Source organism: Chlamydotis macqueenii, chromosome 20 (assembly GCF_036417535.1).
Source record: "Chlamydotis macqueenii isolate bChlMac1 chromosome 20, bChlMac1.mat, whole genome shotgun sequence".
Taxonomy (NCBI): domain Eukaryota; kingdom Metazoa; phylum Chordata; class Aves; order Otidiformes; family Otididae; genus Chlamydotis; species Chlamydotis macqueenii.
In genome coordinates, this window is record NC_141575.1 from 2,879,881 (window position 1) to 2,893,792 (window position 13,912).

General features: G+C 51.8%; 1 protein-coding gene across 4 annotated transcripts in view; it reads left to right on the top strand.

Moving 5' to 3' along the window:
* KCNT1 (potassium sodium-activated channel subfamily T member 1) overlaps positions 1-13,912 on the top strand; it is a 79,866-nt gene that overhangs the window by 11,933 nt on the left and 54,021 nt on the right. For all 4 annotated transcript variants that reach the window (XM_086763683.1, XM_086763687.1, XM_086763686.1 and 1 more), the window contains exon 2: positions 1,259-1,432. In XM_086763683.1, the coding sequence (XP_086619809.1) occupies positions 1,259-1,432 (174 nt within the window). The remainder of the gene's footprint in view (positions 1-1,258; positions 1,433-13,912) is intronic.

The window sequence follows — 13,912 nt, forward strand, 5'->3', positions numbered from 1 at the left end:
AAGTGCATCTGACAGGAGCTGGAGCCTTTTGGCTCTTTGCCTGCCTCACTCTCCGAAGTTACATGTGAGGGACAAAGGATCAGCTCACCGCGGAGGCACTGCATCTCCTCTTCCAAACCCTCTCTGTCCTTCCCGTTTTCCACAAAGGGTCTATGAAATTTGAGTTGTCATGGCATGGATGAATTTCACTGATAAGGCCAGAAGCCAGAGGATCAGGACCCGTCATTGTGCCTTGTGTGTCTGTGCACTGGCTGTATGGCGTTGAACGGCTTTGTTGCCTTGTGAAGGGGAGTTTCAGCCTAAGCCAAATCTGCTGTGATTAGTAGCTCTAGCTGACAGGGGAGCAGTGTCGTACCCACGTTCTGGTTGGTAAATGCAGTTTAAAAAAGGAGAGCAAAGACAAGCTCTTAACCCCCTGAACTTCTACTTCAAGACCTGGATGAGTTTCATCTATTTCCTATGTGGCAGGGCAGACTCTGTGTAGCTGGCCGCACACAGCGCTCCGAGCACTCACCTTGGGTCTCCCCCGGGCATTGCGAGCCTCCCCCGCACCTTGATCAGAGACACCCGTGCGCCAAGGGATGGGTGATATATCCTGCCGGCCGTGACACTTGGCAGCTGGACAGATGACTGACTCATCAGTGTTCGCGGTTTCTCGTTTAATACCAGGGCTGTTCAGATGATTTAAGTGTCGGCAGTCCAGGGAGGAGGTTGGGCTTCTGCTTCCAGCACGGTTGTCGAGCCATCGCCTTGTCTGCCTCCTGTCCGTGCTTCGCTTTGCGGGGGGAGGCTGGGGGTGGATCTGGGTTTGGTTGCCAGCTGTAGATCTGTCTTGCGAGCAGTTTTATTTCCTCCTGGCGATTGGGCTTTTCCATTGGCTCCTCTCGCTCTCTGTCGTTTGCTTGCTGAGGAGCAAATGTCCTGTGCACAGCTCTGCCCTGCGCAGGGGGCTGCGGGGCGCTCCCGGGGACCCTGCTCACGCTGAGGCCGCCCGAGCCCCTCGCCACCCATGCCCCCGGGGGGAGCTCTCTGCAGGGGGGGCACCGCCTCCTGCCCCGCAATGTAATTGCAGCCGGTGGGCCGCCAGCCCCTCCCGGCGCGGGGGGCCGCGGTTCGGGGCTGTGCCGGGGTGCGGGTTGCGCGGGGCCGGCCTCGGAGGAGGTACCGGGGCGGGGGCGGGAGGCGGGGGCGGGCAGGGCAAGGCAGGGCAACCCCACTCCCCCCTCCTCAATTGCCGCTACCCCTTTCTCTCCCGCAGGCTCTCGTCGCCCGGCGGCTGCGGGGACGGCGGCGGGAGCTGCAAGAGCGGGGTCATTCTGGACATCGCCGCCCTGAAGATGACGGAGCTGGAGTCCGAGGTGCTGCCCCTGCCGCCTCGGTACCGCTTCCGCGATCTGCTGCTGGGGGACCAGTCCTTCCAGAGCGACGACAGGTTCGGGGCGTACCGGCGTGGGGGGGGAGACAGCGGGGTGGAGGGGACACGGGGACACACACCCCCCCGGGAGGGGGACACGGACCTGGGGGCACGCAGGCGCCCCGGGGATGGGGACACACACTTGGGACACGCGCAGCCCCACGCACCCCCCCCCTCCAGGTGGGACACCCACGCAGCGGGGATGGGGAGGGGGACGCGGAGCTCTCCGCGGTGCTGAACCCCCCCCCCCCCGCGGGGACGCGGAGCTCTCCGCGGTGCTGAATCCCCCCCCCTCCCGCGGGGACGCGGAGCTCTCCGCGGTGCTGACGGCCTCGGCGGGCGGGGGTGGATAGGGAGCGGCTGGCGGGCCTTAGGGTGCGGGAGTGCGTCTGAGTCCGCGGGTGCTGGGATGTGTTCGCAGGAAGCAGTGGGCATGGCTGGGCGAGGGGGCACTGGGATGCGTGTGGGCACTCTGAGGATGTCGGCCCCGGGGATGTGCGTGCGTATGCCTCGGACAATGGGCACCGGGAAGGTGTGGGTGTTCCAGGGCAGGTGGGCAGCTTGCTGTGTCTGTCCCGTCAGCGGCTGGCAAGGAGGAAAATGAACCACCGTCTGGGAGTTGCATGGGATACAGTTGGTGAGGTGAGGGGCTGGTGAAACTCCCTGTTAAGCTGTCTGCAGAGTTTGGGCTGAGTGCGTACGTTTATTTAGGAGGTAAGGCTCAACCAGGCTGTCTTTGCAGCAGGGGATGCTGACGGGAGCAGAGGAATTCTAAAGAGCTGCTGTGGATGTGGCACAACTCTCTCTTTCTTGGGCTATCTAGAGAAATGGCTTTTAGAGGTTGAGCGCCAAGCCTGCTATTCCTGGCTCGCTGGCAGGGATTTATTGCCAGGTTGAGTGAGCTAAAGCAAAAGGAGGAATGGCATGAGTAGCCAGTGAATTCCATGAACAGAGTGGTTAAATGAAGAACAACCCTCCCTTCAACTCTGTTTGTATTATAAAAATGCAGGAGCTACAGTGCTAGTGGGGAGTCGGTAAGATTGTTGTCTTCTCCCACCAATCAGTTGCGTAAGGTAAACAGAGAGAGACGCAGCTCTTGTTGTTCAGTTGCTGGTGAGTTAGCCTTTGGCTAACGGCTGTATATGTGGTACGCCTGCATCAAGGCTTTTGTGCATCTGTTATCTGAAGGATAACTTCATTTTTTTTATGTGTACAAGTTTATGTGAAAAAAAAAGAGAATTTGAGTTTGAGAGTGTGGGATTTAGAAATGTTCTAAGTAAGTGTTCATAACTTTTATAGCTGCGTAGCAATTGGTCTGTCTCAAAAATGTGTCTGTGATCCTCAAGATTTCCTTAAGAGGCACTTGAACATTAATATAGTTTTATGGCCTAAGGTGAGAGGTTGATAGGAAATTCCTACTACAGAAAATGCCTGGATTTCAGAATGGTTATGATATGGCTTATTTGGATAAGTTTGAAGTTTAGAGTTTTTTAGTAGTATTCCTATTTCAGTATTTGAATGGATCTGAAATGCAGAAGATGGCAATGGCAGATTGTTTTTTCTGTGTTTCACTGGTGTACCACTTAATCTTCATTTTCATCTAGATGTGACTGTTTCTGATTAAGAATCTCTCTTTAATTTTAGTGTGGAGATACTCTGGAATATTTTGTTAAATTCATTAGCCTTGTTTCTCAAGGTACCTTGGTTCCACTGGCTTTATGTGCTGCTGTCTTTAGTTGTTTGACTTTCCCCTTCATCTCGAAAATACTGAAAATTCACTGTGTGTTTGGCAGTGCCGATCTGCGAGCACACATTTGCTAGTCACATGTAACCCTCCTCACTTCACCGGCAGTCGAGGTGAGCCGTTGCTGAAGGCTTTTGGAAATGTTGCTGCTAGGCCTCAGTTTCAGTCTGAGTCGTTAATGATACTGGGACCTTAGAGATGAAGCAAGCTTGCTGGAGTAATTATGACTAGTAGCTTAGTCTGGTCCAAACCAGGTGAATAAGGAGCTGATTTAGGCTAGCAGAAGAAAAGCAGAAAGCCTTTTTGGCTTTGCTGAGCTTATAAATACTAAGCAGCTCAGAGAGGTCCTTTGAAGTCCTGTGTTACAGCACTGACAGGAATGTGCTGAGGAAAATTCCCCCGCGTAAACAGTATGGGGAGCTGTGAATGATAAAATAGAGCTCATTGAACTTACAGATGTAACACTGAAGGAAAACACCCATAGCACTAAATATCTAATTTCTTTATAAAAGCAATACTGAAAACATTAGCATCTCAAATATCTACTTTTGAAAAACTCCCCTAGAATGATAGTGTGCTGATGAAAGCGGGGAGATTTCTGAGGTCAGCGGAAGACTGAAAGCATGGGAGGCCGTAGGGGAATCCAGGTTTCGCTGCTTCTGGGGAGTGAGAACCACTGCTGTTAGAGATGTATTAACCCGTCCTCATCACTGAGGATGCTGAGGAGACACCAGCACTGGACTGAGGCAAGAGAATGAGGTAATGCTGGAGCTTGAGGAGACGAGAGCTTACTGGAACAAGTAGATAATTAGAAAGCTGTGGTATGGCAGGAGGAGAGCACATCCAGATAACCCACGGAACAGAAAGAACGGATCAGTGAATATGAAGTGGAATAGGTAGAATGGGCTACTCCTATTTTACTTTTCTTTTTAGAATGTGAAAGGTGAAGACAGTCAGTCTAACGAACTAAAGCTTGCTCTTTGGCAGGTAGACTGATTGACATGAGAATTAAAATAATACTTTGAATGTTGTGTGGAGGATGGTAATAAATCGGCCAGGAAGCAAATGGGAAAAGACCGGCTGGAAGGGGAATGGGGGAGGTAAGTGGATTTGTGCAACAGAGACAGAAAAGCTTACTGACAGGCAAATCTAGAGTTGTCAAATGGGAGTGCTCCTTCCAACATCTTCTTATTCATCTTTGGAACTCACTACAATGAGGCGTCTGGAAGACTTTGGGTATTTGAATGCAGTGCAACCGTATTTAAATACCGTGCTCGACATTTTTGCAAGGCAGGCCTTTCGGTTATAGAAACAGGATTAATGGTCATTCAGCTCTAAATTTCCAGAGGATGCAAACTGCTGTCTCAGGGCATAAATCTGACTAATGCAGACTGGGAGGCAAGTTCTGCTTTGGGGAGAGAAGGTTCTTTTTGGGAACGTTGAAGTTACCTCAGCTGTCTGGCGTAAGACCTGTCTGGTTTAGAAGTTTCTTTCCCTGTTTTTGGAAGGTCTGTCAATGTCATTACTGGGAGAAAAAGAGATCTGTTCTGCTCTCTTATGGCAATGTTGCATTTCTTATCTCACTGATGTTTTGTTGTTATGAAAGTATTCAGGGCCGCTGGAATACAACAGTAAGGGCAGAGTTTATGGTGTTGAGCCTGTAACAAAAAGAAGGTGAAGAACTTGGGGCACGAATACTGCCTGTGCCTGGCTGCCCTTTCACTCCTCCGGCCGCGGAATCCCCTGGGCAGTGGTACCTGTCCGTGCGGGCGTGAGGCCAAGGGGTGCCGCTGGAAGGGAGGAGCGGAATGCAGCATGCCGGTGGGGCCGCGAGTTTGGGCTCTGTTAGGAAGGCTTCTGTTCTAAAGTGACGCTGATGTCTGCTGATTAAAGGCAGCTGAGAAAGCACATCTGCTGAATTGATAAATATTGTTTTATACCCCAAGCTGTGGCATCCTTTTGATCTTTGCTGTCCTGACTACGGCAGTTTTTGATCTCCTGCGTTCTCTTTTCACGGGCAGTACTGACAACTGAGTTGGGGCATGTATAAAAAAAGCCCATAAATAAAATTAAACTGTATCTCAGAGAAGTGCCATTAGGAGCTTATTTGTTGCCTAATTTAAATAGTCTGAATACTTTGCGGAAAATTGTCGTCAGAAGCCAAAGTTCTATTTACAGTAGCAAGAAGTAATGGATGTCACTTTGATTAAGTGCATTTTTCTGAGGCTAATTATCGGCGAAGAATCATTTTGATGGATGGGGATGTTTGGAAAAGCTGCTTGTGCAGAAGAATCCAGCAACGTCTCTATAAAAATTTTAACATCTCCTATGTGAAATCAAAGATTTTTTCAGATGTTGCATAAGCAAGACAAGAGAGACTTTTAAGAACTGGGGCGAATTCCTTTAAGTTTCTGCTTCCAGGTTAGGTAGTTTTTGAAAAGTTCTTTATCTGTTAACTGGCATCTGGTCTTTGTCTCTGAAGTTTGTCACTAGGTGGTGGCTCTCAATCATAGGCTGGGTTATACTTGGCGCAAGCAAACTGCAGTGCTGAAATGTCAGGCGTGTAGGATCTTCTCCCTGCAGTTTTCATGCTAATGTGCCTTCCTCATCAAAGGCATCATTACATTAATGGATCTGAGCAGTTTTGTGTCCCTGTGTCGGGTTCCTTGAATATGTCTGCAGCTGAATCCTCACTTTATTGCCATTTGATTTAATGGGCAATTTCTCTCATTTTATTTGGAAAATGCGGATGCTAATTTGAAAATTCGAGTTTGTATCCAGAAGTTAGAGCCACTTATTTCTGTGATGGTGAGATAATGGCCAATCTTCTAGGTTCCAGACTGCGATGTCTATTCAGGCTGTACCATCTGCACTTGCAAAGGCTTGTACCTGGATTTAGGAGATCCAACTCTGATGTCTACATGCCACAAAATTCCCCTAGTGAAGGCTCTTCATCTCCCAGCAGTTTGATCCCTTGCTTGTGGAAGCAGGATGAAGGTATTTATTTCTCAGACCCGTTCCCTCAGTAAGGGTCTTAAGACCCTGTCTCCCACCAGCCCTGCGTGCAGAATCTCTCAAGAGGTGACCCAGTCTCAGCTGCAGTGCCTGAGCCCAGCTCCCAACCAAGTAATAAATGAAGCTGGTGAAGATGGTGGGATCCCAGACAGAGACTTGGGAGAGCCTGTGTGACCACTTGAATTGAATTGCTTCTCCTCTGCTTTTGCCACCTGGCAAAGCAAAATCAAAACATTTATTAATTGAATTAGGCTGTTTTCCTGAGTCAACACTTGGTCACAAAGTTTGTCTGACAGCACACAAGGAAGCGTCTGCTCCTGACGGCCCAGCCAGCCTGCGGCAGTAGCCCTGCTCCCGGTTGGAGTGATTGCTGCTCTGTGTGGGCTTCTGCTCCCGAGCCAAGCAGCACGACAAGTCGGGCTGGTGATGCATCCTGCTGTAGCTCTTTCCAAAGAAGATGCCTACAGCTCTGCTCTGTCAGCCAAGGCTGTGGTCAAGACCAAATTCAATCCCCTGGTGCCATCTAAGCTGTCGGAGGAGCTGCCAGAGGTTTCTTGGGGTGGGGAAAGTGGACGCGCCACGCTCCTGCGATGTGGTTTGCTCCTGCTCTCTGAATGAGGGGGCAGGGGCGTCCCAAGGCACCAGGCGTAGCTCTAAAGCACGATGCCTTAGGTCTAGACTAGCAGAGCTTGTAGTAATGTAGGGAAAAAACACTTGGGGGGTGGTGTTGGTCTGCTGGAATCTGCTGCCAGTCCCATTCACTGCCTTGCATGGAAGAGGAACCAAGAAGTCTGCAGTCCTAGGTGGCCAGGTCCTCTCCAGCGAGGATGGCTGCAGCAGGTCCTCCCCCTTAACAGAGGCAAAATCAACGTGTATCGCCACTGGGTTCCTCAGCATGGCTCCAGAGGAGATACACCAGAGTAAGAGCAGGTTGGAAGCCTGGGGCAGCCTTATAAAAAGGGCAGGGGTTCTCTTGTGTTTGTAGATTTTTAATTTTTTTAAATAATTTTAATGACACATAGCATTCTTCATTGTGATTTTCTTTTTCAGTTGTTCTGAAAGGATGCAGCCATGATTACTAATGCAGTGTCTTAATGGAAGTGCTGTTTGGAGTTTTCTAAATGGGTGTTTCCTCGTAGCTGTCGGTGTGCCTTTGAGTATTTGTCCTAAGGCAGGAACGCCTGGACGTCAGCAGGAATATTAGGAAAGTTATGAAAGTGATAGAGTAAGAGAAGAAATGCACTTCTCTTATAATTGTATCTATTATTTTATTAAAAAAAAAGTCATTACTCTTTTCAGGGATATTGCTTTTACTGTCAGGAGCAGCCCCTTGCTGGTAATAAGAGTGCACGTAGCAGGCTGGTGGAATGAGTGGAGGTGTCCCTGGGGCGCTGCAGTATGTACAGCTGTGCCCTGATGAAAAGGAAGAACAACATTGATTTTTCGGTTATTTGGCACAATTTAACACTATGGGCTCAAATTTCCATCCCTCCCTGGTGTATTTCCTCGGTTTATTTACTTTCACTTTTGTTTCTATTAGATTCTTTGGGAGGATGGGCTTGAAGGGGAAAAACATAGTATTTCAAATTACCTGAAAGTCCCCGTCCAAGTGAGCGCTCGTTCTCCAGGCGCTCTGTGAGGTGGGCACGCTGTCAGGGGAGCACCTGGGTGGCAGACCTTGGCCTCACTGAAGGGAAATTAGACATATTGGCAAAACGAACATTTTTACTCCCCTCAACCAGTTGTGCAGGACATGCAGAAAATCCCAATTGAAAAGTTTCCTGTAGTAAAACTGAAGAAACGGAGTGCACAGTGGCATGAAAAATGCTGGAGTCTTGGGTCCTACCATGGTTAACTAGGGCAAATCTTCCACGTGTCCTTGGCATGAGCCGTGGTGGGGACATCGCCGGTTGCTCCAGCTGTGCATGGGCCTGGTGCACTTTTCTGCCTGGGGCTTCTTGGAGCTCCTGTGCTCAGACGGATGGCTGCTTAAACTTGCCGGTAAGGGACAAAGAACAGAGATCCCACATGAGCCACTGGAAGAAGCTTGGTTGCATGTAAGATCTTGGCGTGGATCTGCAAGGGATGTGGGTCCCTTTTGCACCAGGGACGTGTCATGAATGTGAGTCTGTGTCCACAGACGGGGTGAAGAAGCGATGGTATTTGTCATTGCAGCAAAACCCCGTGTCTGCAGAAATCGGTGGGAGCGTTGCCGTTGGCTTGGGTGAGAGTGGAAGGTCAGGCTGGGAGCAAAGCTGTCACCGCTGCTGTAGTGACAGCAGGAGAAACAACTTGGCAGCTGTAGCTGTAATTCCAGAGAATGCATTAAATTTTTCTGCTGGGTTTTCCCACTGCTTTGTCTTCTCACAGTTGCATCTTTGTTCCCAAGGGAAATAATTTATTGCCATTCTGAAGGTGGTGCTCATTCCTTTCCTCTGCACAACCTGTTCGGTGACTGACTGTGTAGGGAGCGTCGGAGCTCAGGCTTCCCCCGCTCGCTGCCTCGAGGGAGACGGGGGCTCGGCTCCTGCCGCGCCGTCGCTGCCTTCTGCAGCCAACCCTGTCCTGATGCTGGCTCCTCTTGGGCGTGAGCTGCTCTCGCGGACCCCTCTGTGGTCACGGCAAAAGATATCAGAAGCAGAGCCTAAATAAATTGGTTAGTAAATGCCCCCATACGTTCTCTTGGTAAAGCACAGTGTCTCAGAGCCTTCGTCTTGTGGTAGACCATGCAGCACAGGGGTTTAGAGAGGAATAAAAGGCCTGAAATTTGAGTCAAAACACCTCTGTTTCTGAGAAGTTCCACCAATAGAGAGGATTAATTCTTTGTTGTCTACTGTTTTCAACGCTGCTTATCAAGAGAGACGCAAGCACATTGCCTGCTGAAGCCCTGCAGCGAGCGCAGATTTCCTTGCCGTGCTGCATTTGCCTCTACTTCACTGGCACCGGCTTGGATCCATAGCTAAGATGTAGGTTTTAATTTGCAAAGAAAACACCTCTTATTCCTCCTGACTGACAGCTCAGATAATGGCTCGTACAGGCACTGCCCAAATCTCCTGCCAGCTACGCGCTACCCTGCGGCGGGTTGGCAGGGCAGGCTGCTGGGCAGCGGGCGGCCAAGCAGTGCCAGCCTCTGAGCCCCCGAATCTGGAGATTTCTCCTGTTATCGATCTATTCATTCTCTGCGTTGCTGCAAGAAGGATAATTCTGTCTTCCATTCTTTCCTCTCTTTCGCAGAGTTCAGAGTTTAGATTACATTGCTACATCACACTTGGTATAAAATGATGCTGTTGGATTTCATCTGCCATCATGACCTTACTTCCTTTCTTTCTGGACCATTTAGTTGCATTTTAGCAGATTAAGGGCTGGCTGTTTTACTGCAGGGCGACGATCAAAATCCAAACTGCTGGAGAACGCGGATCCCTGGGGTTGAAGGTCTGTGGGGAGGTGGTAATCTCTGCTCTCCTGTCCTGTCCCCACAACCGCATTGTGCATGTCTTAAAATCTCCCAGAGGGCTGGGAGGAGATTTCCAGGGTTGCAGTCCCCTGAGTAGGCTTCAGCATGGCCCCTTCAGTTGTTCTAGACAAGAAATAATAGATAATTCAAGAGTTCACGGTGATAGAGTTGAAATACAGGGCTTAAGTCTTGGTGGGGCAGGTTGTGGACATTAGCGCTTTGCTAGCAGAGAAAAGTGAAAAAACCCCATGTTTTCCAAATCTCTCAAGCTCAGAAAACTTGTCCCTTCAAGCAGGAAGCCTGTCGTAGTGGGTGAAGCAATGCTTTGCAACAGTTATGTTAGCTGGCAAGCATTTTACAGAGTTATTTTCTGTTCTACAACTACATTGGCGTTGGTTGCGGGGTTGGGTGGAGGAACTCCAGGAGCTTGGTGCTGGCTTTGCCTCTGTGGTCTTGCACCGGGGCCACAATCGCGTGGTCTTGCCTAAGCCTTCTTCCTAAAGATAGCCCATCTGGTTGTCTCCTGGTCAACTTTCTTCAAGAGGTGGCCTGGGGCCGTGCTGTTTGCTGACGGCCAGGCAGGACCTAGGAGCAGCGTTTTGTGAGTGGAAACTGTAGAGCGAAATCTGCAGAGAGGCGAAACACGTTGGGATCTGACGTCCACCAAAGCCATCGCTCTGTGGTCGGTTCCAACGTGCTGGGAGCAAGCCCTCTATTTTGGGAATGAAATTCTCTGCGTGTGAGCGTACCTGTACTGTGATATTTTCCCCATTGAGTAGGATCCTCTTGCAATGGAGAGGGTGCAGCTGGCTCACGCTCTCTCCAATCTGATGCCATGGTTGTTTTTTCCCTGCCTGCTTTTTTTTGCAGCCGTTGTGTGGGTGTGCAGATACACATAGCATGATGTACGAGTAGCCACAGCCACAGCCTTCGAGAGTTCAGAGCTGGGCCAGGACGTGGGCGCAGCCGGGGGGAAGGAAGGAAGGAAGGAAGGCAGGAATTGTCTGAAGGCTGAGGAAAACAGCATACTCCGAGCGAGTCCATTAGCCGGGGGTGGGTAGCTGGTGGGGTCAGCTGGGTGATGTAAATACTGAAATGGCAGTGAATTAAATGGATGGGTAAGTGATTTGCTTCAAGGGTGAAAGACAAGTGTGGTGAGAGGAGAGACACGCGCAGCACGACGTCGCTTTGTTGAAGCTGAGAACTTCATCCGCTCTTCCCTTTGTAGGGTTGCTGGTTTGATGTATTAAAGCCTTGCCTGATGTGAGCTGAAAACCAGCGTGAGGGTTGGTCTCCTACCTGATGGGGTTGGTTCAGCAATAACCCGCTCAATGTGCGACTGCCGCTTGCAAAGTCGGGTGGTAGCGGCGTGCTGGCTGCCTCGCAGTGGTGTGCTGCTGGGTGCCTCGGCACACTCCGGCGGGCTGGGACCAAAACTCCCCTGTTCCCCGGTCTTGGAGCTGCTCCCAGCTGGGGCTCGGCAGCACTGAGCCCTCGCCTCTTCCCTCGGGGAGCAGTGGAGCAGCCTTCTGCTGCCTGGAGAGGAGTTTGGTCCCGGATGAGGTGTTGGGTGTTGGAAGGAGCTGATGGAGAAGGGTGCAGGTGTTGGTTGTGGCCAATGCAAACCTCCTTCTGTTGCCTGGGGGAGTCCATCTCTGACATGAGCTGCTTTCTCTCCCACGTGGCATTGCTCCCCTGACCCGTGTGAGGCTGCCCCATGTCTGGCCCTCGCTCTGCGCCCCACTGCGGCTGGTTTACTGAGTCAGATTTCATGTCTACTGTTGTCAACGGTTTCTTTATCACAGATTATTTTTGCTGCTGCTCTTTCATCGTACAGTGGCAGAGCCCTCTTGAGGCCAGCACAAACACAACTCCTACCCAGCAAAACTCCCCAAACCCAGGGCAAAATTGTGAAATTGTTCTCTCCAGGACTCTTCGCTGTCACCTGTCTTCTAGCTTTTGGTTTCAGCTTTGCGTAAAGCTGACTGGTGTGACTGGTGTGGTGTGATTGCATGTGAGATGCCAGATATGCTGTCTGTGGGGTGTGGAGGGGGTTTGTCCCCCTGTTTGGGCAGCGTCCTTGTGCTCCCCGTGGAGCAGCAGTGTGGCTGGGGATGATGGAGGCTGAGCTCCACCACCAGCCTGGTCCTGCCTGGGGACGCGTGAGGGTCCTGAGGAAGCTGCTGCCATCCTCCCATCTGCAGGTCCTGAAACTCTTGGCGTTAAATGTGGCTCTGTGGGTTGTGTCCCCCCTTCCTCGTGTGCTGCTTGCTCTTCCTCACGTGCTGGCTGTCTTCTGCTCCTGGTTTGTGAGGGTTGTGATGAGTCTCACTGCGGCTGGGGCTCATTGCTCTCCTGCACCACTGGGAATGGACACGGATGCTGTGTGTTTGTCAGCCTCTGCTGTCTGGTACGATGTTTAAAAAAGTTTAAGGTTGGGCGAAACCCACTGCATCTTCTGTGACTGGCTTGTCATTGAGCTCTGCGGGGTTTTGTTAGGGTTGGGTGGGGATTTCTGCTGCGTGGCGACCACCTACGCTCTCCGCTTTGGGGAGCTTGCCGGGGCTCCGCACCGCTCAGACCCGCTCTCCAGCCGACGGGTGCGTGCGGCTGCCATCCGCAAGCGCCGCGCATTGCCGCGGCTGCAGCTCCGCGGCGTCTGCGGGAAGGAGCCGCGGGGGAGTGCGGTGCGGAGGCTGCGGTGCGCGTGCCGGTACCGGCATGGCTGTGTTTGGATTGGTGACTCTGTCGCGCTTCCTGCAGCCCACGCAGGCTCCTGCTGGAGAGGGAGTGTTGCTCTGCAAATTTAGCAGCTACCTTTAGGCGGGGAGCGATGACTTTTTGGGCTGTGAGTAGAGTCATCGAGCTTTTCTGCGTCTCTTGTATCCGTTCCCGGCACGCCGGTGGTGACTGTTAGCGAAGTCATTGCTTTGGTTGAGCTTTGCTGCAATGGCTTTCTGACTTCAGATCGATACAAGCAGATTGATTTGGGGCTTTCCAAGTGCCGCGCTGCTGCTTTGGCCTGGCCAGCCCTCTGAGATCCTTGGCCGTGGGTCGGCGCCCCAGTGAATCCAGCGCCCGTTGCCGGGATGCTGAGCGACGGGTACAGCACGCAGCACGGGTGCCGTGGCTGGGTGGCAGGGTAGGCGCCAGCTCCCCGGTGGCAGGAGCTGTCAAGAAAAAGACCTGCTCTGTCTGGGAGAGAGGAGCGTTTCTGGGGAGCAGGTGGTGGAGATGTTTAGCAAATGTCAGCTTGAGGCCTTGCCATCCTGTGGGCAGAAGTGACATTGCTGAGAAATGTGTTATCCTGTCAGAAAGCCGCGAAAGATCCACCAGCTCAGTGTTTACGAGCGAGGCAGGCCTTTGCCAAAAGTGGGTGTTTTCCACCCCTGAGCCTGATGGAGCGAGAGCTCCCGGGAGCGGTGGGAACCCTGCTCACGTGGTGGCTGAAGGCAGGGGCCGTCAGCACTGCCAGTGCTGCCATCAGACATTGCCGTCCCTTCTGGGCGGAGGATGCCAGCCTCTGCTGACCCCACACCCACGGCTCCTGCCTTCTCTCCTGGGTTTTTTTTTTTTTTTTTGCCTTCCTTGGCTCCTCTCTGGGTTTTAGGAAGCAGCAGCCTCTGAGCTTCCCCCTGCCTCTGCTTGGGAGCCTGGAGCCGGGCTCAGCGAGGGCAGTGGGAGGATCTCGCCTCCTTCCCCTCCTGTGCTGGGCAGGGGCGACGCCAGACGAGCAGCTCCGGTGAGACGCAGACGCCTCCATCTGATGAGCGAGGCTTGGCCTTGCGACTCCTGTAACTGGATTTTTCGCGGGGCTGGGGCAGCTGGGGCTCAAGCAGCGCTGCTGTCCATTGCTGACCCTGATGTGCTGTCTCTGTTTTTACCGGAGAGATCGGGCAGCTTGCGCCCCTCTCTCTTGGTTTAGAGGTCACCTCAAGTCTTCTGCTGGTTTGGCTGAGTTGGTAGTGTAACTAGTACCGTTAGGACTTCAGCGTCTGGCCAAGCCACGCTGCATTATTTCTTTAAACAGAAAGGTTGCCTGCAGACCCATCCTAAACGCAGTCTTTGAAAGCTAAAATGCTGTCTGAAACTTCTCCTTTCAGGCAACTCGGGATGTGATTGCACGGCTGGGGTGGGGAGAGCTGCAGAGGCTGAAAGAAACTCGTTTGCCCGGTGTCCACGTGTCAACATGTGAAGCGGGTAATTACATCTGGGCTAATAGCTCCATATGGGAGTATTGTTTGAAAAATTTCTAATTTAATAAAACGGGCAGTAATTGGTTATT